General features: G+C 49.2%; 1 protein-coding gene across 1 annotated transcript in view; it reads left to right on the plus strand.

Moving 5' to 3' along the window:
• LOC138582031 (extracellular serine/threonine protein kinase FAM20C-like) overlaps positions 1 to 24,156 on the plus strand; it is a 136,879-nt gene that overhangs the window by 27,527 nt on the left and 85,196 nt on the right. Inside the window, exons 5-6 of the mRNA XM_069652959.1 lie at positions 13,799 to 13,914; positions 19,641 to 19,821. Coding sequence (XP_069509060.1) covers positions 13,799 to 13,914; positions 19,641 to 19,821 — 297 coding nt within the window. The remainder of the gene's footprint in view (positions 1 to 13,798; positions 13,915 to 19,640; positions 19,822 to 24,156) is intronic.

Genomic DNA, 24,156 nt, shown 5'->3' on the forward strand with positions numbered 1-24,156 from the left:
AAACCACTGGAGGTGCGCGGCGGGACACAACCCCATTGGTCACTATTCCTCTTAGCTACTTCCGAGGTAGCGCCTATTACAAGAATAGCACTACAGGGATCCGATATTAGACAGACTTACCTGTTATTTCTTGATTATTACTTTATCTGACAAACATTAGTAACCGGTTTACCATTCTGTTACCGTTGATACGCTGTGATATCTAGTTACACAGGCGGGGCTACCACTGGAGGTGCACCGCGTAACACAACCCCATTGGTCACCATTTTTAAAATTTCTTTCAGATATGTCCAGTCTAGCACTTACCATTTTGTGTTGAAATGTTTATTTAACGCTTAGTGACCATAACCTTATCTTTTAAACCTTTGATCAGATTATTACATGATGGGCTGATGCGTCTGATCTCTCCATTCGTGGAGGGGTCGGGACGCGAGACGCCGAGGGCAGAGCTAAACCAATTGGTGTGCCACGCCTCTGCGTCCTATCAGTCACCATGGAAACCACTTATAATCCATTCTAGCGCACCCTTACACGCGTTCTCCAGACTCGGATCGGCCCTGCACTAATTTCAGGTAAGTGTTTGCCCTGTGTTCCGCTGTGTGTACAGTAAACCACCATCAATTGTATATCTTGCTGATAGACCTGTGTCTTATTCACTTCCAGAACAGTGAATCGAGAAAATATCTCTCTCTTAATGGAGACACTTACAATTGACCACACGCTCTTGCATGCGTTCTCCAGATTTAGATCGGTTTTGCACTAACTGCAGGTAGGTGTTTGCCCTGTACACCGCTGTGTGTACAGTAAACCACCATCAGTTTTATATCTTGCTGATAGACCTGTGTCTTATTCATTTCTGTAGAATGGTGAATCAAGAGAAAATCTCTCTTTTTATAGAGACACTTACAATTGACCGCTTGGTCACAAGATTAAGGTACCATTTGTTTTCTGATCCACGGCATATTATGTGGGCTGTATCGAATATCATTCCATTTTCATTTTTTGTTTTCTCAATTTCCTTTTCGCCAACATCACTGCGCACTGAAAATGCGATATGTACCATATCATTTTTCTTTGATTACACATTGGATTGTCTGCTTTCTTACTATTGTATGAACATTCTACATTGATTTAACTGTGTTGAATTTGTAAATTATTACTTGATACATAATAATATCCTGTAGGGCTCAGCCCTGATGAAGGAGTTGTTTACTCCGAAATGCTTTGGCACTTGATCTCTTGACTTGCAGAGGCACCAGTTGACCTCCTTTTCTGTTGAAAATTAAAATTATTTATTTGATCTCATATAATCAAGATTTTTGTGTGGAATCCTTACTTCACTCTTAGTATTGAGCTTGTCAGAAACCTTTGGAATCTATTATTACCACATTGACCCTTTTGCAAGTCTATGGTAATCCCCCAAGGGGTACAGTTTGTGAGCGACTGACTAGCTCTGTGGTTTCCACTCAGTTTCATGTGTTACAGGGTCAGAGAGAGTGCCACTCTCCCGAAGGTCTAAAAAAACAGGCCCAAGCCCAGGTAAAAGGTGAAGTGTCTAGGTCTTTCAAAATCTATTGGGAGGGTGAGCTCCTTTGTAGTGAGCCCACTAAGCCTGAAACTAGTGCCCTCAAGAGTTTGGTGGTACCCCAGGTTTACAGGCCCTTTCTGATGCTGTTGGTGCGTGAGGTGCCCTTAGCTTGTCATCTTGGGACCAAGAAGACTAAGTAAAGGCTCTCTGCTCATTTCTACTGGCCCCGGATGGGAGTAGAAGTGGAGTCCCACTGCCGGACCTGTCCCACTTGTCAGTTGTCTGGCAAGACTGGAGGCAGTGCCATTGCCCCACTGCAGCTTTTGCCAGTGGTTAGAACACCATTTGAGAGAGTTGACATCGAAATTGTCGGTCCCCTTGACCCTCCCACATCAGGTGGACACCAGTTCATCCTGGTCCTGGTTGATCATGCCACCAGGTACCCTGAGGCTATATCCCTTCGGACCATTTCTGCCAAGGTGGTTGCCAGGAATCTCCTGTGCATTTTTACCAGAATTGGATTCCCTAAATAGGTGGTCTCTGATAGAGGATCCAACTTCATGTCGAGTTGCATGCAAGCGATGTGGAAGGAGTGCAGAGTAACATATGAGTTCTCCACCTCCTTCAATCATTCACAGACCAATGGTCCCATTGAGAGATTTAATAAAACTCTCAAGGGCATGCTAGGTGCTTTGGAAGAGCCCCTAAGGAGGAAATGGGATCTCCTCCTAGCATGCCTGTTGTTCGCCTATACAGAGGTTCCTCAATAGGGAGTTGGTTTCAGCCCCTTTGAGCTTCTCTTTAGACATCCTGTGAGGGCCCCCCCCCCTTGCCTAAGTACGAGATGGTTTCGAAGCCATCCCTCCAGGTCCTGCCAAGCAAGTGGGGGACTATGTGTTAGGCCGCAGACGGAGAATGGCACAGATGATGGGCCAGGCAACAGCGAATCTTAAGGCGAGCCAAGAATTGAACAAGTACTGGCATGACCTTAGGGCCTCACAACCGGATTGGACTCCAGGACAGGACATCTTTGTGATGGAGTTTACCAACCCTAGAGCTTTGTCAAATAAGCAGATTGGACCCTTCAGGATAATCTCCAAGATGGGCAAAGTCAACCAACTGGTTGACATGGGTTTCCCTAGGTTAGCTTCTCAGGCATTCCACGTTGACAGACTCAAGCCTTTCCACAGGCGAGAGGAGGTCTCATGCCTTCTGCTAACTTCAGTGCAAGAGGAGGATGAGAGTGAGCCCCTTCCTGATTTGCTGCATAGCAACCCTCAGGATGGCTCAGTGGAGGGAGTGTATCTCTCTCCCAATCCGACACCAGAGCAGCAGAGGGCCTTCAGTGCTTTGCTCAGGCAGCATGCCCCTCTGTTCTGACTAACACCAGGCCTACCCCCATTGTGCAGGCACAAAATTGACACTGGTGACAATGTACCAGTCGAAAGCAGGTGCTATTGAATGTCATATAATGTGAAGAACCACATCCAGGCTAAGGTCGCCAAGATGTTGGATCTTGGTGTAATTGAACCCTCAATCAGTCACTGGTTCAGTCCAGTGGTCCTTGTCCCCAAGGCAAGTTCCCAGGCAGGTACCAAGGATTGGCGGTTCTGTGTGGACTACAGAGGGGTCAATGCCATCACAAAACTGACACACACCCATTGCCTAAGGATGATGAGCTTGTGGGACCCATAGGTGCTGCCAAATTTGTAAGCACCTTTGACCTTACCTCAGGCTATTGACAAATAGCTCTGATGGACCATGCCAAGGAAAAGACTGTGTTCTCACCACCTGAGGGGCTCAACCAGTATAGAGTCCTGCCTTTTGGATTGAAGAACGCACCTGTCACCTTCCAAAGATTAGTCCACCATGCGCTCAGTGGGCTGGAGGCCTTTGGTGTGGCCTACCTAGACGACATTGCTATCTACAGTTCCACCTGGGAAGAGCCTTTGACTCATTTGGATCGGGTGTTGCAGGCCTTTGCGAAGGGCTAACCTCACTATCAAAGCCTCCAAATGCCAGATAGCTCAGGGGAAAGTCACTTACTTCGGTCATGAGGTGGGGGGGTTGAACCCAACCTCTCCCTAGTAAGGTGCAAGGTGTACATGACTGGGAGACTCCTACTAGTCAAACCCAGGTGAGAGATTGCTTGGGCCTCACTGGGTATTACCGTAACTTCATGGCGGACTATGGAACCATAGCTGCTCCTCTGATTGCTCTGACTTCACCCAGGCAACCGAGGAAGGTTAATTGGACGGAAGACTGTCAGAAGGCCTTTGTTGGCTTGAACGAAAGTCTGTTTAGGGCACTTGTGTTGTGTGCGCCTGATTACAGCAAATCCTTTATTGTTCCAACTGACACCTCTGACACCGGAATTGGAGTTGTCTTGTCCCAGTTAGATGACAAAGGGAGGCAACATCCAATCATATTCATCAGTAGGCAACTGAAAGGTAGAGAACTTAGTTGGGCTACTCTTGAAAAGGAATGTTTGTGTATAGTTCGGAGCCTTAGGCATTTCAGGCCCACCTTACCAGGTCTACCTTCAAGGTCCAAACAGACCGTAAGCCCCTAAAATGGCTTATGCAGATGAAGGGTGAAAACCCGAAACTGCTCAGGTGGTCCATTAGCCTGCACTATTGAGCATAGACCAGGGAAGAGTCATGATAATGCAGATTGCCTTTCCAGAAGGTATGTTGACCGTTTGGATGAGGGTGTCAATCTCGTGGGAGATTAGACCACTCTAACCTCAGTCTGAGGGGGGAAACTGTGATGTTGGAAATGCATTGGAGGGACAGGGCCTCCATGTCCTTGTCCCGTACTCCCTTATCAGGTGTCTTCTGCGTTGTTTTCTGCACAGGAGTCCATGGAGGATAGCTCCGGGGCAACATGCTCGCCTTGGAAGCAAGATGACACGGAGCACCACAGGTTTGATCCACGGGTCCGAGCTTAGAAACCTCTGTGTATTAAGCACATTATAAATAACCTATCATATCATATCATGTGGGACTCCTGGCAGTGCAGCTCTTCCTCTTTTTTGGTTGTGGTGAAAAGATCCTTAGGATACCCGTATGGCACCCATGGGTGTCGTACAACCCTTTACCCCTAGTGTATGTTTTTGGGCACCTGCGTGTGGCCACAGAGCAGGGTATGGGCTGGTAGCAGCTCCATGCTGAATTTGACAGGTGCTCTGAGTATCATCCATTTTGGGATACCCAGGACCTGCCATTGGAATCAGTTGATTCCTGAAAGGAGACAAGATGGCCCCAGTGGCCTCCTGATTAGTATTTCCTATTCCCTTGTTTTCCCAAAATCCTGGGAAGTCCTGGCTCTTTCCCTTCCCCTGATTGGCTGTTGGGTGGAAGTTCCATACATGGTATTGTGGGAAGGTCCAGGCCAGACTGGCTGGATCCCTCCCAGTGACTGGATGTTGTAGGTACACCATGTGGGCTTGGGGACTACACTGTACTTAAGAACCAGCCTGCATCACCTCCTGAGAGCTTGTTACGCTCACCTGGTATCCACAGGGACGCCACCCACCTGGGTTACTCGCTGGTATGCTTCTCATCTTTGCCCTGATGTGGTGTGCGGGGAAGGTTCTGCCTGAAAATACAGGAGAACTGTGTTCAAGACTTGTGGTAGAATTAGGCGTGCTCTCCGTCCTGCCTTCTTTGCAGGGGCGCGTTGTCTTTCATCAGCGAGTGCGGTCCAGTTACTTCACTGACGCCGGCCCGTTTGATATTGTTCAGGTAGGTCTTATTGCTGTTCTTTAGTTTTGTTGCTATCCTGCATGCCTTTCTTTGTTTAAAATGTCTCTCTTTTCTCCCTTAGGTATGCAGAGCTTCAGCGTGGCGAACTGGCTTGGTTGAGCCCCGCTGGTAAATGATGGCGCATTAAGAGCGCTATGATGCGGTAAGTAAGCGCCATGCGCAGCGCTGCGAAGTCTTGCCTTTGCTAACCTGTATTTTTCTTCCTTGTAGGTCGCGGTGTTCTTCAGCGCAAGTGGAATGTCCAGAGTGGTGCCAGCCGAGAGGCGACAAGCCAGGTAAGCCTTTTGAGCAGTTCGTAATTTGTAAATGTCTCTACAGCTTTCTTTAATGTTGCCTCTATCTTCCTCTTTCAGGTTGTTCTGTCCGGGAGGCGTGCAGATTCGAAGATGCTGTTCTCAGTAGCTGCGAGTGTTTAAAGATGAAGACTGCAGGTAAGATGCTGCTGATGTTCCTTTTGTCTCCTTGCAGGTTCTGCTTCTCCGAGGTTCGAGGGAATAGCTGGACACGGTGAGCGTCCCGTTGCAAGCTGCAAAGTAACACGAAGCATGTTCTGCAGTCAGGGCGTGGTTTATATAGCCCAGGTAAAGTAGTACCAGGGAAAGTAGTTCCAGGCCTGCCACACCCAAAACACTAGACCGCATAGCTTGGTTCTTAGGAACCAAGCTATGTGGATGCCTCCATGTTGGCTGACAATACACTAAAGTAGTTCCCAAGCACATTGTTGTTCATGGTGTATGAGCCTGGCACCATAGGCGCCAGGACTGGCCCCTTGAGGGCTTTTGAATAGGATGCCAGGCTCTAGAGGCCCGAGTCCTGACTCCACATGGCCAATGGGTTTGCCAGAGGGGGTTTTGGGCGAGGGTTGTGACAGAGCTAAGCCTTGATTGGTCATCCATTGCTACCTCAATAGAGAATCTTGGCTGGGGTGCTCTGTGCTTCTACTCTGCCATATAGAGGGCAGGAGTACAGATAACCCCCCTCCAGTCGTTATATGGGGACCCAGAATTCATTCATTAAGGTAGGCTTGCCTGTACCAATCATTGGGGCCCATTTGTCTTTAAAAGAGGGCTGAGCCCCTCAATTAGCAGATCATCCGACGGCTTCAAAAGGAGTAAGAAGAAGGACTCATTTGGACCCTGACTGAAGGTACAGTCTGCCTTACAGCTTCTGCGAGTGAAGGAAGGACAGGATTTCCAAGAGGGACGCAAGATCCCTCCCCTAAACATCTCCCAGGGAACAGATGGAGATACCTGACTCAGAGGACCAGTCCAGCAGCTCCAGAACTTGTAACCAGCCAGCACACAGCGTGTCCTGCTAGGTTCTGCCAGCAAGCTTCCTAGGTGGGAAGTGCCAGAGAGTCTCTGAACAAAGGACAAGGCAGTTGCCTGTAAACACTCTCCTCAGCTTTGGGCTGTCTGCCTTATAGGATGATACAAGCCATGTGAAGAAGCAAGGGGGAGTGCCACAACAAGCATCAACCAGTGTCCACATTTTACGGACATTTCCGAAGCAGTCGAGCCCTCGAACAGCAACCAGCTGCACCACTGAGTGTTGTCACGCTGCAGTCACTAAGGCCGTTCGAGATGCCTCGATCAGCCTTCCAGATCTACCAACCAGCACAGAGACAACGATTCTTGACCCTGAGTCACTGTGCAGGCCAGCCTGCAGCTGTCCATCCAGCCACACTTGCCGAACTGCCTGCCGCCTTATACCCGCAGCTGTCTCCTATCTTGAACTTTGTTGCAGGAGATGAAAAGCATCCTGGAGCCAACTTGACGCTGTTGAGCATCAAGATCATCTCAAGCACCAGGTACATTGTGGTTCTGTCCTCCTGGTCCTTCTCCGAAAGCCCCTAGTAACATTCACGACCCCTTGCTCCCTTGGTGCTGAAACCAAATAACATTGAACAGTTCAGACTGATTGCTTTACCGGCTACCCTCCTGTCAGTTTCCAGAGTGATTCCCTTTCCTTCATGAAACTGTCTGTCCTCTGTGTTCCTTTAGAGGGTGGGTTGTGTTTTGTAGTGTGCTAGAACTGTCTTTTACAATAATAATAAAGTAGATATCTGTATACAACCTTGACTGAACAGTCCCTTTTATCATTGGATAATAATTGTATTTTTGCTGTGTTGCAACTAACCAATGATCCACGACCTTGCGGAGATAGGCTTGCCGTTCCGTCCATGTTACCAAAATTTGACCAGGGGGTTTACAATTACTTGTGTTTCCAATCTGTTCGGATCCCTTCTGGTGTACTAGATGTGTGGGGCTGATTGATGGTTTAGAAACCGATATTCATCCCTGGACCACTGGTGCCCCGGAAGTTTATTTGTCACACCAAGCTTTTATAAATTTGCAGGGTTACACTGACCGCACACACAACGTGCGCCTGAATAAATCTCGATATGGCCGCACTGTTCCTGGCCAACTTAAATCCTGCCCGCTTTACCTGTTCCGTCCAGACACAGTTGGCCGTTAAACTGACCCCCTAAATAATCGAAGCTCGCAACCTGTTCAATTCATCCACCCCTCAAAGCCGCTTTCAGGTGTGGGTGCTTCTTGGCACAGGATTTGCAAAACACCATGGACTGAGTTTTCTGCAAATTAATTTCAAGTCCATTGGCCACGCAGAATGCCTCAAAAATAGCTAATTGCTTCCCTAGCCTCGTAGGGGTCAGAGAAAGCAATACTGCCTCATCAACAAATAACAAGACAGGGATTTTCTCCAGTGCCAAAAACGGGGCATCAGTCTGTTCGGCCAGAAGCAGCTCAATCACTCTGTTGATAAAAAAGTAGAACAGAATCGGGGCAGGAACACAACCCTGCTGTACGCCAGTCTCAATTTCTATTCTAGAGGATACCTTCACCCTTCCTGTGTACCAAATGACTGCTCCATTGTTGCAGTACAGTGACTGTAATGCACCCAGTATGCCAGGTGGCAGACCTAAATTGGACAAGGCAGCCCACAGGCCCACCCTCGGAACACTGTCAAAGGCAGTCTTCAGATCCACAAAGACCGCATAGATCTTCATCGGTTTTAAGACAGTATACTTCTGAAATACCAATGAGGGTCGCAGAACCTGTTCAACCGTGCTGACACCATGTTGAAAGCCAGCCTGAAGATGATGGATGGCCCCACCTCCGGGCATCAGGCCACCAAATGGCCCAGTACCACCTTTGCAAACAACTTCCTCCCTCATCCAGAAGGAAAATTGGACAATAATTGGCCTGGCAGCCCCTGTCACTCTTTTAAAATATGGGGACGAGGATTGCCTGGGTCCAGGAATAGGGAACCCTGTCAGCGACCAGCAAACCATTAAAATGTTTATGCAGACAGGGAAGCCATATAGTAATAGTCATTAACACCCTCTTAATGTCCTGTATCGTTAGCACCAATGGGGCGGCAACCTTCACATCTGGCGTATAGAGGGCGGTGGGTTTCTGGCTAAAGCCATTAGAGGCACTGTCCCCGCTATACAGGATTCCGAAGTGCAAGACCCAAGCCACCTCAGAGATGGTATCCTGCGCAGGGAAGATCAACCTAATAATTCCTATATTGACATGATACCAGAAACCTTTTGCGGTGTGTTTCTTTGAGACCAGCACATTTTCTCTCTCCCTCCACCAACAGGGCTTTCAGTAACATGACTTTGTTTGCCCTGAGGGATAAATCCGTACGTCCAATTGTTTCGACATTTGTGACGAACAGTGGAAGCCAATGATTCTGTGGAATGGATGGTTCTCATGGTGACTGGTTGGGCAGTGGCAGTGGATTGGCAGTTTGCCTGTCGTATATGGTTGGCCGCAGATCAGCTCCTCTTGCTCATCACCAATGTCAAGCCGGATCACATAGACTAAATATGAGCTACAAAGGACCCCCAACACTGCGGCAGTAACTGAATAACTACTTTTTATTTACATGCTGTTGTAATGTGCAGTGCGAGCGCGATGGCATTCCATGATAGAATATTGGCCTGCCAATGCGTGCAGCTGTAGAAAACTGGCAGTTGGCTCCAGATTTTGATCCATGTTGGTTGGACCCGCGTTAGGGTCTTCTTATTGATTTTGACTTTATTTAATTCACGACGAGGTGGCAGACCCCAACAATGGAGCGAGGTAGAGGCCCTGGCATGGAGCGGTTAGAGTTTTGGATGGTCCTGTCGCAGTGTTGAAGGAGGGCATTAAGGTGTTGTGGTGATACCTGAAGATGAGCAGCATTGCTGGTGAAGCTGCGGAATCGATTCCAGCCTTGTTAATAGTGTGGCTGGTTAGCGTGACGGAGCAGGGCTGGTGTAAGCCATTGGTGGAGCGTCTAGCTCTCAGCAGTGTTTTGAGGAGAGTGGCAGCAGCACGCTGGGAGAAGCCTATCAGTAGCGGTACACATGGTGGAACCTGCTGTCCCACTGCAGCAGTTGGTGTGGTAGGCAGAGGTAGGCTACGAGGAGTTCTTCTTGTCTGGTGAAGCAGAGCATTGGACTGCGGGTGTATGAGCATACGCACGCCTGACAGTTGCGGTGGCCCTCTTTAAGTCAGGCAGCAGGCCCGGACACTGGTCAGGTTTTGGGAATAGGATCCATGGCTAGGTCAGGCTAATTGGTCTAGCGCTACTTTACTAGAGTCTATACAAGCAATATGTTGCAAGAAGGTGTGAGTTGAAGTTAGAAGGTACAAAGTGTAGCAATGGAAGGTTGATCCTGTCTGAAGCTACAAGATACAGCATGTGGCAGTGGGAGGTCGATCCTGCCTGAAGCTACAAGATACAGCGTGCCGCAGTGGGAGGTCGCTCCTGTGTCAAGAGGTTGTGCCTGTTTCTTCATTAGCTCAATATACAGATGTAGGATGATGCAAAACCTGGAACCACTTCCCACGTTTAGGCTACCCAGTGGAGCCACCAGTTCTGTGGTAGGACTGGAAGGATTTATTCAAATTGTATTTTGTTGCTTCTGGTGGAGAGAGATTTTCGGATGAGCTCAAATGCTCAACCCTTATGGAGCTGAGGCTGTGAGAATATTTAAAAAGTTACCAGATGTACTGGATAATGAAGGGGAAGAAGGGGGAAGAAGGGCTGGTGGTGGCTTGTATGGAAAAGCAGAATGAAGAAATTGGAGGCACAGTTTGGCTAACAGATTAATGCAGTGTTGCAAAGTTATGCATTCTTTTCAAGGAAACAAGGGGTTGGTGAATCAGTAGATTCATTGTTGCCGATTTGAGATAATTCACAGGGAGGGAGGATGAATTTATTTGAGATCATTTAATTTTGCATATGTCCAACCCCAAAATCCTGGAACATTTCTGGCAAGTAAACAATCCACCTTGACAGGAAGCATTGACCATTGCCAATGGAATGGAGTAAACGAGAAAATGCTTAAAAGAGGTTAATGATGGCAAGGAGTGAGTGCAAGTGGGGAAAGATGTGGAGGGTGGCAAAGAGTTAAGGGTGAAAGAAAACAAAGTGTGTGTGGTTAGGAAAAATTATAAAAATGGAAAAAAGTAAGATCGGGTGGCTGTGGGAGGTAATCAGGAATTGCAACAAAAATTGTGCAAATGGCAATGTGCAAGATACAGTTTTGAAATGAATGCAACGGAGCGTCCTGCCATGAGGTTCAAGTGCAGGAAATATGGCAAGATGGGGCATTTTGCCAGAATGTGTAAACAAACAACAAAGTACCAGAATATTACTAAAACATCAAGTATGTCGGGAGGAGATGGACTAGGGGTCTAGTGTACTTTGTCAGTGAGTTGGGGGAGGATAAAGATGGTGAATATGTTCCCCCTGAAGTGGAGATTGTGGTGGCAGGTTGTGCTGTTAGGGCACTGGCGGATTCAGAGTCACCCTACACCATCATTCCTGAGAGGAAGTATAAGCAGATTTGGGATGATAGGAATCATACTTTGCACAAAAGTGATATTCGGCCAAAGGCGTATGGGGGTGGTAGGATTGATATTCTGGGTTTTGTTTGGAGTAATATGTATGGTGCTAAACAGGTTCATGCTAAGGTGTATGGAGCGGCCAAAGGGGATTGTTTGCTGAGGTAGAGTCACCAGGGCAAACTAGGGCTGGAGTTACATCCCGGAATGGATTTACAAGTGAGGATGGAGGGGAAGGACAGGTCAGATAAGTTTGCATCAGAAGTTGGAACGAGATTCCTGATTGTTTTTCGGAAGGGTATCGGGAAGTTGCGAGGGTATGCCACAGGATCCAGTTGGTTGCAAATGCTGTGCCTTGTGTGCATAAGGTTAAGAATTTGACATTGGCGGTGAGAGAGAAAGTGAGGTTGGAATTGCGTGGGTTATGTAAAAAGGGCATTGTCGACCATATTGAGAGTAGTGAGAGTAGTGAGTGGATATCTCCTATTGTGGTGACTCAGTGTCCTGATGGCCACATAAGGTTGTGTGTGGATTTGAGGGATTTGGGTCAATAGGCACCCCTGCCTAAAGTGAATGAGATATTAACTACAATGGTGGAGGCGGAGTGGTACAGCACTCTGGACCTCTCTTCTGCTTACAATTATGTGGATTTGCATCATATGTCTAAAGCATTGAGCGCATTTATTACGCCAATGTGGGCTTACCAGTTCAAAAGGATGCCCTTCGGTTTGGCGTTGGCATCTGCCGTATTTCAGAAGGTAATAGATGATTTGTTGGGGGATGTTCCTGGGGTAAAAAAGTGTTTCCAAGATGACATCTTGATTGGTGCAGTAAGTAAGTCAGAGCATGACGCAAGTGTGTATGAGGTGTTGCGGAAACTCGAAAGAGCGGGGTCGACAGTTAGGAAAGAAAAATGTCCTTTTAATAAGCCTCATTACAAGTCTGGCGGTCTGGAAATAAGGATGCCGGTAGCAATGTACCGGCACCCTTTCCGGATCACCAAACTATGAGAATGCCTGCAGGGCCGGTGCTCCCGGCAGGGCTGATCTGCCAGGAGCACTGGCCACTGCAGGCATGGTTTTCATGGAAGCACCAGCACTGTTAGCAAAGGTAACAATGCTTCCGGGACTCCACGGGAATGGAGACTTACAGTTCTCGCCGCAGGACTTGTAATATCCCAGTGGTACCAGGATATTAGGCAGCAGAAGCTGTGTTACGAGGTTGACGGCAACCCACCAGTAGCACCGACAGGTTACCACCAACCCTATAATGAGGCCCATATACTGTCTAGGAATGGGCTGGAAACTCGACCAGAGATAGTTGATGCCATTTTAAAAGTCAAATGTCCGGCAAACAAGGATTAGTTGAGATCATTCTTGGGTTTTACTGAATTCTATGCAAAGTTTGTAGATCATTTTTCATAGAAGTATGGCCGTGACCTGCTGAAAGTGAGGCATGATTTTGAGCGGATGGGGCTGAGGAAGAGAAGGCGTTCAAGAGGATGAAGAAAGAAGTGGTGAATACGCTGATGTTGCACAGATTTGATCCAATCTCAAGAGTCAATTATAACAGTGGATGCATGTGCGCTTTGATTGGGGGCTGTTCTCAGCCAAACAAGGAAGTGGGTGGAGGTGCCGGTGGCATTTGCTTCATATGCATTGACTGAGATGGAGACAAGATGTTCCACAATTGAGCGTGAGAGTCTTGCGTGTTATTGGGCCTCCATATTCTTTGAGATGTGTGTTTGGGGCATACCCTTTATAATCAGGAGCGATCATAAGCCGCGTGTGAATTTATTTTCGATAAGGGGGTCTGGTTTGGCGACTCCAAGAATTGCTAGGTGGTTGGCTGCCTTAAAGGGTTTTAATTTTGTGGTGGAATTTGAACCAGGGTGATGCAATTCAGTGACTGATTGTTTACCAAGGGCTCCAATCGATGTCAACATACAATAGGATGACGTGTGTGATGAGTGGATAGCACAGGTGGAGAATACTGTGAACAATGCGTTTCCGAAGATAGTCTGGTTCGAGAGTGTTAGGGCGAACATAGAAATGAAGAAGGTGAGAAGAAGAATGAAACATGGTTGATGTGCTGGGGAGACTGCCAGTTCACCATATTACAAGGTGAAAGAGGGTTTGAGAAGTTTGGTGTGGGATTTGGCAAGAGGGAAGAGGTTGATAACGCCGTCTTCATTATGGTGTGAGTTGACAAAGCATGCTCAGAGGGGGCATTTGGGAAAAGGTTTAAACAAGCAGATGTTGAGGGCCAAGTTCTGGTAATATAGTCCATGTTTCATAGCGTACAATGCTATGTGACGCCACTTCTTGTTTTGTCAATGGGTGAAATGTCGTGTTCCATCAACTTCCAGCGATATCACTTCGGGGTGGGGGTCAAATGACATCACTTCCTGTGATGTCATCGGGGGTTCAAGGGTCATGTGATGTCACTTCCGCTACCCCTGGCATTTTGGTGAAATGACGTCCCTGCTTCCACTCTCTTCTGTGGGAACATTGTGCACTCAGGAGTGGGCGGACAGAAGAAAGACTGAGTGCCAAACACCCCCAGTTTTATACGGGGAGTGATCAGCCTTCAGCTTGGAGCTAACCAGTATCTTTCTGATTTTTTTTTCCCGGAAGGATCTTGGACTTCCGCAGGATTCCACCCGTCGCTGGACGCCTGGTGAATATGACCAAGGAGATCCGGGACATCACTACAGACCGAAGGCTGGCCAAGACCTTCTACCTCTCCCCAGGTCAGAGGGCGGGGTGGGAGGGGCTATCACTTTGTGACCCTCGTGAATGTATATATTTTCTAATAAAGAAACGGCTCTGTATGTCTGTTCCACTCACATCAAGGTGTAGGAAAAAGCAAACCAAGACTGGTATAGCAGTGCCATCTCGTGGCCAATCATAGGATGGCACTGACTGATGTCCTGTAGGAAGCAGAAAGAGACAGAATTGACACACTTTACGCATATTCTACTCTCGCATTTCAGATATGATGGTTTATGTCATGCATTTCCAAACCCATCATAACATTGAGCATGTTTGCTAAGCTCTCTGGACAGTCACAGTGGGCTCCAGCTAAGGGAGAGGGCAAGCTGTCTGACAACAGCGCAGCAGTGAACCCCTGATAAAAATGGCACACATTTGCATTCAATTATTCAAAAAAGAAAAATTACAAAAGTAATTTGAAGGAGGGAGTAGGAATAGGTCTTAGTAGACAAATGTCAGAACAAGTATGGTTACCATTTCAATGAGGTTCACAATACTTGGCGACAACATTAAGCGGGGCAGGCCAAAATGGGAAAAGGCTGGTTTTGCCGAAGAACACATCTTTCCCATTAAGCACCAGATTCAAAACAAACCAGACAGCGGCGTGAAGAAATTAAGAGACAAAGCCATGACAGCAGCCTTGCCAACCGCCTGATTCCTACGGTTGTGGTAGCGACTCTATTCACATGCCAGGTCCCCCTTTCAACACTGAGCTAAAGAGGCGCTAAATACTGGCGCTGCTGGAGGTGTTGTATAGCTATCAAGGGCCAGATTCTGAAGTGCATGCAAAAATAGAAAAGTGTTGTTCCATGGAAGAGCATGACTTTTCTTAAAAGCACCATATTGGTTAAACTAAGAATGTAGCGACTGCGCATGAAAGCCTCTGCTTTTGCGTGTGCCTGTTTCATGGCCTGGCAACGGCCCTAGTGACCGTCCTCAATTCAAGGCACACACTGCGAGGTTATTCTCCGCTGCAGAGCCTTCCCTTGCCTGTTAAAAAAAAAAAAACAGTGTTAAAATATGGCATTAACATTTCTACACAAGCTTTTCCTTGAAAAGCTTTTCCCGGGATGGTAACACCAGTTTCTAATTCACTGAAGGCTCAACGAGACTTTGGTAAATAAGAAAAGTGGCAGACTTTTTACAGATCCTCGTATTAATACTGCTGCACACGCTTCTCCCACAACGAAAGGTTTGATGAGCTCCCCTCCAAACCTTCTAGACACCCAGAATGGTGGTGCTGGAAACTGCTGGGGAAAATGTCATCTTTCCACTCCAGTTTTTGCCACAGCTCAAAATTGGGCGCCGAAAGTGCGTGCTGCACTCTTCTAGAAAAATAACTCATCCTAGGCACTCACTCTTTCAGGCCAAGAACTCGACTTTTCTAATGCATCGAAAACGTTGGCTATCATCACCAGGACCAGTGCCATTTTTGTTAAATTACTAAATTGGAGCGCTTAGCCCCAAGGTGTCTGAGCACATGTGCTGCGAGCGCAGGTGCTGCAGCGCATGTGTTGCAGTGCGGTGATGGCGCAGATTTCCCAACTGCAACACACCACTCATTACACCTACCTTAGAATGTGGCATGGGCCATATCAAATTTCCACACCACCACACTTTCATGTGTATAGGCGCTATATAAGTAAACAATACAATACAATGCTCACAGCCCCAGAATGTGGCGCTAATAGTGGAGTAACATTCCTGGTGTCATCTTGTGAGAAACAGAAGAAAGATTCTCCAAATACAGTTGGGTTCCTGGCAGCCTCGCATCCACTCAATGTCTGAACACCCGTCACCCTGTAAATGACTTGGCAAAGGAAGTCTCTACAGAGAATGGGCCAGATTCTCTGAACGTGTTTTGGCGCGTCTCATCACTTGTGCCAAAAGAGGAGAAGTCTAATTCACAAAGGGCATCAGAAGGAGCGTGTCGTGCCCTGGGGAAGCCCTGTGGTGGTGCGCGGGCCTCCCAGGGTCGGGACACCAGCGCGTGTAGGCGGCGCGCTAGAACACACACCGGAGACGTCTGCTCGTTCCGGTGCTCCGGCGCGAACTGCCCGGGCACCGCCTTTATTAACTAGCACGCATGCGCCGGCCCGCTGGGCCGCGCATGCGCGCTTACTGTACCACGTACACAACATCCCTCCTTTTCCCCCCAAACAACAAACACATTAAACAAGGGAGCCAACGTGGCTCAAATCAAACTGTACTTAACAGACTTCGTTACTCAGGCTGCTGAGTCCATGATGAAATCTTGGAACCTTTGCGGCGGACGGCGTCCTTCCCTGCGCGGGTACCTGGGCGAGCCTCTCTCGAGGTTCTCTGGTCCCCCAGGGTCCTCGGGCGGTTCACCGCCTTCCTGCGGCGCCTCTGCTGCTTGTCCTTGGGCAGGATTGGTTTCGTCCTCCGTTGCCACAGGTCCTATGCGCTTAAAGAAGGACACGTTTCTGGTTACCGTTCCTCGCGCGTTCGCAGCTGTGACCATTGAACCTTTGACATGAGTTACTCCCATTGGTTGGGTTTCGTAAGTCATCGAGAGTTTTCCTTCCGGTTTCCGGTTCCGGACTAGGACGGTGTCTCCTACTGCTATCTCTTTTCCCGGCAGCCTCCGCCTTGTTGTTTCGCTCTCGTTTCTCGCTGCTCTGTCTGCGGTCACCCGTGCGCTATCGATCACTCCTGGGCGTCGATCTCCCGCTTCGGGTATCAGCCCTCTGGGTATTCACCTGAACAGCGCCTCGGCGGGTGCGATTCCGGTGGATCGATGTGGGGTGGACCGGTACTCACGGAGAAAGTCGATTAGGTTGTGTCGCAGGTCCTCCCCTCCATTGACAGAAATACGAAAAATTTTGTTTAGTGTCCGCATGAAACGCTCAACCTCTCCATTGGCCCATGGCCATAGCGGGGTCACCTTCCGGTGCTTGATGCCTCGTTCCGCGCAGTAACTGGCAAACCGCTGTCCTTGGAACGGCGCTCCATTATCTGAGCAGATCTCAAATGGGAACCCATGGGTGGCGAAAATTTTGTCCATCGCCAGGATGGTGTGATCGCTGGCGGTGGATTCCACGAGTTCCACTTCCGGATACCTCGACCACTGGTCTGTGACCACCAGGAAATATAGGCCTCTTCCGGTCGAGCCGAAATCTGCGTGCACCGTTCCCCATGGCACGTCGCTCCGCTCCATGGCCTGAATGGGTGGGCCCCTGTCCACAGGACTCGTGGCCTGGCAGGGAATGCAGGTCCTCACAAACTCGGCTACTCTGTGCTCCAGATCGGGGAACCAGACCTTCAGCCTGAGGCGTGCCTTCATCTTGGCCATGCCTTGGTGCCCTGTGTGGGCCAACTGGAGGACTCTCATGACCAACGACCTGGGGATCACGATCTGGTTCCCTCGCAGTAACAGGCCATCCGTGGACACCGAGAGCTTGTGTCGAACTTTCCACAGCAGTTGTAGGTCCCTTTGTACCTCTGGGTTCCTCCTGGCATTGTTCAGAAGGATGTCCCGCCACTCTCCTGTGGCCACCGCCCTTTTCACTCTTCGGAACGCCTCGTCGGAGTTCGAGTCGTCCGCAATGTCCTCTCTCGACAAGGCTACTGGCAGGGCTGATTCAATGACGAGATGCACGGCGTCCCCAGCGTCTGTTGTCTCTACGGGACTCTGGGTGTCCCTCGTGGCTGGGTGGCGAGAAAGGTAGTCGGCTGGGTTATGGGTGCCCGGGCGGTATACTAGCTTGACGCCGTATTCAATGAGGGATAGCATCCATCTTTCAATGCGGGGAGGTGGCTTGGATGACGTTCCTGACAGGATAGGAATCAGGGGTTTATGGTCCGTAATCGCGACGACGGGTTTGCCGAGGATGTAAATTCTAAAGTGTTTGCACCCCCACAGGATGGCGAGGGCTTCCATTTCTATCTGGGAGTACCGCCTTTCCGTGTCGGTGCGGGCTTTGCTTGCATATGCTATGGGCCTCATGACCCCTAGTTCGTCTGCCTGCATGAGGACTGCCCCCAGTCCCACCGGGCTGGCATCGACCACAATCTCCGATTCCCGGCTGGGGTTGAAATAGGCCATTGTCTCCTGCTCTGACAGGGCTTCTTTGATGGCTTTGAAGGATCGTTGTTCAATCTCAGTCCACTGCCAAGCCACGTCATTCCTCGTAAGTGCCCTCAGTGGTTCCGACAGAGAGGCTAGGTCTTTGATGAAACGGCCACAGTAGTTGACCATCCCCAAGAAGCTCCGAACCTCCGCCGGTGATGTGGGTGGAGGCGCGTCCCTTATGTCTTTCACTTTTCCAGGGTCCGGGGATATGCCCCCCGCATGGAAGGTGAACCCAAAGAATTCCAGTCGGTCTTTGAGGAATTCGCACTTTTCTTGGTGCAGGGTCAGGCCCACCGCCTGTAGTCTCTGAAAAGTGTTCTCTAGCCGTTTAAGGTGTTCCATTTCCGACCTGGCGAAGACTAAGATGTCGTCGGACATGTTAATGACACCTTTCAGTCCGGACAGGGCTCCTCTGATGGCATTCTGGAAGACCTCTGCCGCGGACGAGATTCCAAAGTTTAGTCTCTTGTACTGGTACAACCCCTCGTGAGTAGTGAATGTTGTAATGTACCTCGGCTCGGGGTGTAGCTCTAACTGGTGGTACCCAGACCTGAGGTCCAGTTTGGAGAAGACTTTGGCACCTTGGAGTTCTCCGACGATGTCGTCTAGAGTGGGTGTGAGGTGACGCTCCCTCTTGATGGCGGCGTTTGGGAGCCTCATGTCCACGCAGATGCGTACTGCCCCCGGCTGTTTCGGCTTTGGGGCTACTACGATGGGCGAAACCCAAGGGGTGGGGCCTTCCACTCTTTCAATGATGTCCCGGTCGACCAGCTGTTGCAACTCCTCCTCCACTTGGGCAAATAAGGGGGTGTTCCTGTGAATCCTGAATTCACAAACAGGGTGCGCTTTTAAATGCACAGAAATCAGGGTTATCCCCTTGTGCCTGTTGGGAACTGGTGCAGGGGGAGATGCAAATCATGGCAGGGTCATTTCTTATAAGAGTGACATCCGTGGTTGAAACCCCAGCTGTCACACTAGCTTTTCCAACCTGTAAACGGGGATGGACATGTTTTTTTCTCCGATCATTTCACAGAGATGGGCCCCTGGGTGTTGGGAGCCTATCAGACATTCGTGCCTGGAGCATGCTCCCTACACTCAAGTGTGCACAGAGGCTGGAAAGCGCGTCTTTGCCCCACTGTCCAGCCCCTGCTGAAATGCTGCGGTCACCTTGGAGAATAAGGTGGCCAGTGCATTTCAGCCATGAGTGCAAATGAAAAAAAGTGCATTCTCTCTGCTGTTTTCCCTTGCATTTATTTTTGAGAATTGTGTCAAATGGGTTCACTTGTCGCCCTTTCTCCCAAAGTAGGCAAGGTTGGTCCATGGAATCACATCATTTAGTCCTTCTTGGTCCATTTGACAGGGATCATTGTATAGCAAAGCTCCCGTAGAGTTCTGAGCAAACATTCCACTCCCCCTCCCCTATGTGTCGTGCTCCCGAAGCTTGTACATGGCCATAACAAGCCACCCAGAAAGAAGCCCCCGCAGACCTGGGGCATTGAGATGGCAACGCTGCCAGGCTAAGTTTGGTTTCCCATCATCGTCATTTGATTTGGCCTTTGATGTTAGGAAGCCTCAGAGACAAAACACACTTTCTTTTTTCTTTTTTAGCCAACAATGTCTGCTTCTATGGGGAGTGCTCGTACTACTGTTCCACGGAGCACGCGTTGTGTGGTGAGCCCGACCTTATCGAGGGGTCGATGGCTGCCTTCCTGCCTGACGAGTCTCTGGCCAAGCGGCACTCTTGGCGCAGCCCCTGGAGGCGATCCTACCACAAGAGCAAGAAGGCCGAGTGAGTAAACATGGCGGCCGAGGAACGAGAGCCATCTTTTGGCAACGGGGGTCATATGGTGCTGTAGGGTTTCCTTTTCAGGGAGTGAGCGGCTCGGGGCAGTGTGGGGTGGGCAGAGGTAGTTGGAAATAGTGGGAGAGAAAGAGAGTTTGAAAAATATATGACTATAGTGGGGCGTTAATATAATGGAGTGGTCTCTCCCTGTAGTCATGTAAGTATCCGGAGATATTAAAAGGCGGGCAGAATCAGCGCCGGAAGTGGGCCGGTGTTGTCTATTTCGGAGCTTCTGCTGCTCTTTCATTGAAGGGAAGTGTACCAGCTCTTCCCATCAGCCATTGCACACAGTTAAGAGGAGAAAGACAGCAGCCAGGGGTAGTTAGCTCCTATACCGCGACCATTTCTTTTCAAGCACTGATAACCGGTTTGTGGCAAGGTGTCCCCCCTAAGGGTCCAACCATAATCAAGATGTTCACTCCACTTGGGCAAAGGTATGAAGAATCCGTCAGGCACAACAAGCAACAGAGAAACAGCGCCTTAGGAAAAGCTCCACCGTGTCTGTTGTGAACGCTTTATAGGCGGTCGCTTTCAGAGACGCACTTTTCTGGAGAAAGTAACTTTTTTCGAGTGGCGTTCTGTTAGCAGTACATTTAAGACAGCAGTACATTCAAGAGATAGTGTTAAAGGGCCAGGCAGCCCAGGACAGTAGCAGGGAGTGTTAGAACCCCCTCTCAGGGTGGGATGTTGAGAGTACACAAGTGCAACCAGAAGCGGGAGGCATATTGTGCATAACATGGAGGTTTGGTAGGCACATATGCCTGGCTGCATTCTATGTTGCATTCTTCGAAGCAGTTCCTCAGGGAGGTTCCTGAGGGAGTTGTGTTTAGTAAACCGGTTCCCTGTGCTGCGACTGGCTTCTGGATAATCTCCCTAAGCATCCGTTATAGCAGAGAGTATAGCGCCATAATCTAGCCGCAAGAGGTGGGGGTCTGGAACATGGGGCACTATAGTGTGTGCACAAGGAGATTGCAATATGGTCACGTTTTGCATCGTTACTTGAACAAGTTAGCAAACTTCACAAAAATATTCTCTGTGTGCTACAGCTGGACTATCACATGTTGGATGTGAGTCTCCAACCAGATACACATGCTTAGTACAAACCTACACATGTATTATTCGTTTTTTTCCATGAACAGTCACATAGCTGCATTGTCTGTCATTTACACCAGCAAAAAAAGAAAAACGAATGCACATAACAAAATGGAGGTGCTGGTAGTAGACGTTCTAGTACTAACTATCCCCAAGATAATTGGCCTCAGTACTCCATTGGCTCCCAGTGAGCACGTGCCATGTCTTTTTGGCTTACTGCACAAAAACCCAGACTCATTTAAAAGTGGAAAAGGTCGCTTTAATGTGACAGGCCAAAGCTTACAATTAACGCTTACCTGGCTCGATGGCCTTACAGACTAACGAAATATTTAAACAACCAATTAACTAATTACACCTTTTCATTTCCCCCCAACAATTAAATAATTAAATAAAGCCATTTCCTCCCTAACTGCCCCTTGGACCCTACCATCTCCTTACCCCTTTTCCAGGCGTCCCGCTTTCTCCCTGGGGCCATGCCCCTCCAGGCTCAATACCTGTTCCCCCGTGGTGGCCCGCTTGTGCAAACGGCACCACCCCATCCTTTTCCGTGTCATTCCCCCATTGTGCTTCCCTCTCCCCACATCAAAAGGGGCCATGACCTCCCCCGAGGTGTTCTTTCTGCCCCACCCCCCAACCACCTTCCTTTATTTCCAACTCTTCAACCAATCTCCCAGCCAACAGCACAAGTCCGCCAAATAGTGATTGTTCCCATAAACCGACAAATGCACCCCATCCTCCCTAAAAATCATAAAGCCCTCATATACTATCTCCTTATGATCCATCACCTGTACTGCCACCGAGGCACAAAACTTCACCATCTCTCTGTTGATCCCCTTCCTAGCCCGCTCTATAGCTCCCTCGCTCCTCGCTCCCCTCCATACTCTACGCGGCAACAACTTAGTCCAGAAAACCTCCGCTTGAGGCCACATTTCCCGCACCCAAACCAAATCCCTTTTCATTTTCCTTAGCATGGCCACCCCAGTATCCCTCACCAAGTCATTCTCCCCAGCGTGAATAATCAACACCTCCGGTGCCCCATAGCGCTCCCGCAACCCCGCCAGCATAAGCAGCAACTGGTCCCAGCGCAGGCCCCCTAACCCGTGCCATCTTACCACCACATCCTTATAGCTACACCCCAGTTGCCTGCCCATAACCCTTTTCTCCGCTTCTTTCCCAGCCCATTTAACAATTGAATGGCCGACAATCCACACTTGCGCCAACTCCCCCTCCTTTCGCACAGCATCTGAAAAAGAAATTACAAAATTACCACCACAATACAATACCAACCCCACGTTGTTGTCAGCCCACTTTTACCCCTTTCCTTCAACAATCCCCCTTATGAAAATCCCGGATGTACCCCTTGTATCCCTCAGACTTCCACCCCCCAAACTTTTCACCTTATCCTCCGTGAAACCCAACCTCTTTCCCTCTGATGCTGCGCCCATCCTGAATGAATGTGTACCAAACTCCTCGCCCTTTTCTCCTAACACCCGCAGAGCCTTCCGCAATACCCCCAAAACTTGTGCCGCTGAAACCGATGACCCGTCCTCATGCTTGAACACCAAGCCTACCTTCCCCCCACACCGCTCCTTCCACAACCTACCTACCAGCACTGGGCATAAATCCTTGCTCCCCCGCCCCAACAAAACCCAGGAACCCTTTCCCTTCTGGTCCGTTTTAGACTTATTAATCCTTATGTCCAAACCCAATTCTGTAATGTGCACATTCCCCCACTGCAAACCCCCAGACCCCCCTTTTCCCCGCACCAACTCCGAAACCCGAAAGGCCCCGAAAAATAACCACGTAAAACATGTCGCAAACAGCTCCCCCTCCCATACCGACCAGCAAACTCCCCCTACTGCCTTAACCAACCTCTGCAGCAAGTCCGCCGATATTGGCCTCCTCCTGTCCTTGTCCCTCTTAATTTCCCTTGCCCATCCTTCCAACATCCTACTCGCCATTTCCCCCCCACTCGGCTGGAAACCCCAAAACCACTTCCCGTAAAAGGCAATTCCTGCTAACTTCCCCGCTATAGTCGCTCTTGACCAGCCCCTGTCCATACACCTCAGGGGGAAATTCACGACATCAACCCTCCTCCTCTCTTCCGCATCCCATCTGCCCTTCCAACTACGCGCCCCCCCCAAATAAAATCCTCCCAGGCCCTCCTGTATGCCTCCTTAGACACCCGGCCAATGAACCCTCCACCAAAGCCAGCGCTCTCATCTTCCTATCTTCCACAGCTCTTCCGGAATCTGCTGCCCCTCCTGATCCGCCTCTGGAGCCAATCCACGGAATCTCTGCCATTGAAAATGAGATAATGCATCACCGATGCCATTATCCTTCCCTGGCACATGTGTTGTCTTAAACACCACATTCAGTTCCATGCATCTCAGCACAAACTCCCTCATGAGTCTTGCCACCCTCTGATCCCTAGCTGACTGCCTGTTCACCACATGGACCATGCATTCATTGTCAACATTGAAATTCACTTTCCTATCCCGCAAATCCTTCCTCCACAACTCCAATGCCACCAGTAATGGGAAAAACTCAAGGAATGCTATACTCCTTCCCTCCTTCAACCACAGTTCAGGCCATTTCTCCGCACACCATTTTCCCCCCCAAAACACTCCGAAACCCCCTGCTCCTGCTGCATCTGAAAATATCTGTACCTCCCAAAGTATAAGCAATGTTTAAAGTGTTGGTGAGAATGTGTGTGTGTGTGTGTGTGCAAATGCATTTGTGTAAGGCACAGTTGGAGCCGGTTTGTGGGCACAGAGAGGCATATGGCGAAACTGAGGACGGCACATGCATATATTGTTGGGCTAGAATGCATGATTTCATTTGGGTGCAGCAGCCTGAAAGAAGGAGCATCAGGGGCATGTATTGTTTCACAGAGCACATTGCTTGTTTTCGGTACTAGCAGCATGATGAGGGTGCGGAACAAAACGCGGCTCACCATCAGGTTCGGGATCCCACCTAAGCACGGGGATCCGGTGTACATCACATCAGGATCCAGGGAATTGCCCTATTAATTTGTGCACGTTCTGAGTCCACACTGCTCCGGAAGTGGTGGGAGACGACAAGAATAAGTGCCCAGTTTTGATAAAGACCACAGTTGGCCGCAACACGTGTCAACAAAGGGGCAAGCTTTATAATAAAGGCACTTTAGAGTTTGGTGGCACGTTACTT

The sequence above is a fragment of the Ambystoma mexicanum genome, chromosome 3q, assembly GCF_040938575.1.
Source record: "Ambystoma mexicanum isolate Mex_15411 chromosome 3q, UKY_AmexF1_1, whole genome shotgun sequence".
Lineage (NCBI taxonomy): Eukaryota > Metazoa > Chordata > Amphibia > Caudata > Ambystomatidae > Ambystoma > Ambystoma mexicanum.